Here is a 3,076-nt window from a genome sequence, read left to right on the forward strand (position 1 = left end):
ATTTTTAAATATAATGCTGAGCTTTTACATATCGACCCAAAATTATGCTCTACTTGGGCAAGTATCACGCAATTCCGGCACGTATGGTAGTTCCGGTCAAGCTCATGTCAAACAGCATGTGTTTCCGTCTTCTTTGGTTCCTGCTGAGTCCTTTTTTGTGTCGAACCAGCAAAAGGAAAAAATGTTAACTCATTTGCTGGCAAATTAGTTTTTAATATACCACACACTTTGGTGATTGCGTTGGGTAAGAACATTTGGAATATTTAGTATATAAATATATATGTACCACGAGGCACAGGCGGAAAAGCGTAATGGTCATTAGGCTTGCTATGATATTTGCGACCACAGAACGCGTGCCGTGTGCGTGTAACCTAAATGGTTAGTGGTGGCCACTTACATTTACCACATGAGTTCGGGACAAAGTTCATCCAGTACCAGGATAAACTAATTTAACGTTGTTAATTACCTAAGAGTTTGTTCTTATTTTTGTTATAATTTAATAGTGCCGATTACTTGCATTGGTGTAACCGAATGCAAAGAGGTTCTGGTTGCGAAAAAAATAGAACTTTCTTGCAAAATTAAAATACCATACTCTAATTTTTTATTAATACACTGAATTGCGAAACACATGCATTTTCATTCATATCAATAAAACGACAATTCCAAACAGTTATTCAGATCACATTAGCCATGATCGTGTTTCTGAAGTCTGTCAAAATTGGGAACAGGCTCTACTGCCGAGATATATTTAGTCTTACCCTGGCCTTCAACACGACAACATCAAAATTTATTGTTAATTGTTAAAATTCTTGGAGATTTGTTTTGGAAGTAAGCTAAAAGAAATATATTTTCCTATTTATATCTTTTAACGTATATGTGTTTAGAACTCACATAGATTCGTGATGTGTTGCGGACCCTGCTGTGGAACTTGCTACTACCCTTGCTGTAGCCCCTGCTTTAGTGGCCGCTGTTTTGGACCACGATGCGGATTCTATAGTGGACCATGTGGACCTTGCTGCGGGGGCGGATGTTGCAGCAGCTGCGGACCGTCTTGTTAATTTTGGTACTCCGTAACCAAAACTTTTTGAAGACAATTATTTATTAACATGGCCTATTCGTCTTGAAAACAAGATCAAGACGTAATAAAAGGTGTTTGACTTTCCAAGTCTTTTTTATTACAGGAACTAGATTCCTGTCCATTATCGCTCTTTTAGACCATCAATTACGCTGGTAATTGCCCAATGACTGCTATAAAATCCCCCTATGTAGAGTTCCCTTGGTGTATATTGTTAGTGCTAATTTATGCGCAGCCCAAAGCAAAAGCAAAATAGTTTATTAGGCAGGACCAACACTTCAGAAGTCAGCGGGTCAGTTATAAACCAGTTGACCGAACTGACCGCTTCATATTGGGCTTGTCTCGCCTGGTCACTTCCCGTTTTACTTTTCGTCCCCTAGTTTGATTACTGTGTGGTCAGTGTGAACACGAATTAAGGAGCGTGTTATTAGGGGTTGTGACAAAGCAAACATGACATGAGACTCATTATCAATTCAAGTAGCGTTAATTGGCTTTAGATTGTGGAAAGGGGTTAAAGGCTATTATACTTGACCATTGGCTTTGCTAAGATTTAACGATTTACCGACTAGCGGGAACACTTTAAAAATTTAAATGTAAGTTATCTTTCTGAAAGTCGCTCGCTTGTATTCCATACGTAAAGTCCACAACATCCATATCCCACCGAGACCGAGGGTCGTGTCTGGCGACGACAGCGGGCACATTATTTTAATTTTCCACCAAAATTATTTTCTTATACCAAAAAAAAAAAAACTAACAAATGAACGCGAAAAGAGAACAGCATTTGAAGGGTGGTAAAATAAAACCGAAAATAAAAATTGTATACCGTAAAAAGAGATTCCTTAGAAGGGCCACATTAAATGAGCTTAAATAATTTATGCCATTGAGTGTGAGTGTGAGTCATAGTAAGATCATGGGATGTTTAGCAGTAGGATTTATAGTAGTGTAGAATAAAATGCAATATCGACGTGTGATGAGTAGCACCAAAGATATTAAAAAAATGATAGCAATAACTCGTAATGATTTCATAAAAATTATGAACACAATGAGCTTTTAGACTAACTTATTAATTTCACTTTTTGAACATGGGAAATTTAATGTAATAACCTGGTAAATAAAATAAACGGTATTTAAGTACATATATTTGTAAGGAAAGCATTTAAACAAAATGTGATTACCAAAATTAATAAGGAATATTTTAATTTAAAAACAAATTGTAGGCTCTATGTAATTTCGTAAAAAATTTTATTTTTTATTAATTTTTTGAATCATAAAATCTATTTTGACAAATATTGTGACGACTGCGAGTGAATTCATTTCTTAGATTAGAAATTATATAGCTTTCTCGCACACATACGCACTTGTTCGTTTTGTTTGCTTACTGTGCATTCTATTTTTAGACTAACACTTTCAACTTAAAGCAACATTATCTCAACAGATCCAAATACAAACGTTATTTAAATGAAAGAACTTTCACTTTTGGTGCGAAAACCTACATAAAGTTTGCGGAATCTTATAGTTTTTGGTCGAGAGTTAAGTATTTCGAATTTCAAAAATCAACCCCCAAAGCTATTATATTTAAGATTCTTCGAGCTCCCCCAAATCCGAATCATTAAAAATTGACTTGGTTTTTTATACCCGTTACTCGTAAAGTAAAAGGGTATACAGGATTCGTTGAAAAGTATGTAACAGGCAAGTATGTAATCAGGAGCAATAGCCAAGCCGGTCTAGCCATGTCCGTCTGTCAGACTGCCCGGATGACCGTATGAACGTCGGACGTATAAACTATCGATATCTCGGAAAAATTATGAAATTTGGCGTTTTCATTCACACTAGCTGAGTAACGGGTATCTGATAGTCGGGGAACTCCACTTCTTTTTTTTTTTAGAATATGTGTACATACATATTTTGAGCGAGTTCTGCGCCTGTAGTTGTGGGTCGCTTATGCCAAGAAATTTTAATTCTTCTTATAGTCTCTTGGCAACGCGCCCTTAACGCTTTTTA

General features: G+C 36.2%; 1 protein-coding gene across 1 annotated transcript; it reads left to right on the forward strand.

Moving 5' to 3' along the window:
• Window positions 1-701: 701 nt before the first annotated feature.
• LOC6618932 (male-specific sperm protein Mst84Dc) lies at window positions 702-1,162 on the forward strand. The gene is made up of 2 exons (XM_002043141.2): window positions 702-828; window positions 885-1,162. Exon 2 carries the CDS (start codon window positions 903-905, stop codon window positions 1,056-1,058), a length of 156 nt encoding a protein of 51 aa, XP_002043177.1. The 5' UTR covers window positions 702-828; window positions 885-902; the 3' UTR covers window positions 1,059-1,162.
• The last annotated feature ends 1,914 nt before the right edge of the window (window positions 1,163-3,076 follow it).

Source organism: Drosophila sechellia, chromosome 2R (assembly GCF_004382195.2).
Source record: "Drosophila sechellia strain sech25 chromosome 2R, ASM438219v1, whole genome shotgun sequence".
In the NCBI taxonomy this organism is placed as follows: Eukaryota; Metazoa; Arthropoda; class Insecta; order Diptera; family Drosophilidae; genus Drosophila; species Drosophila sechellia.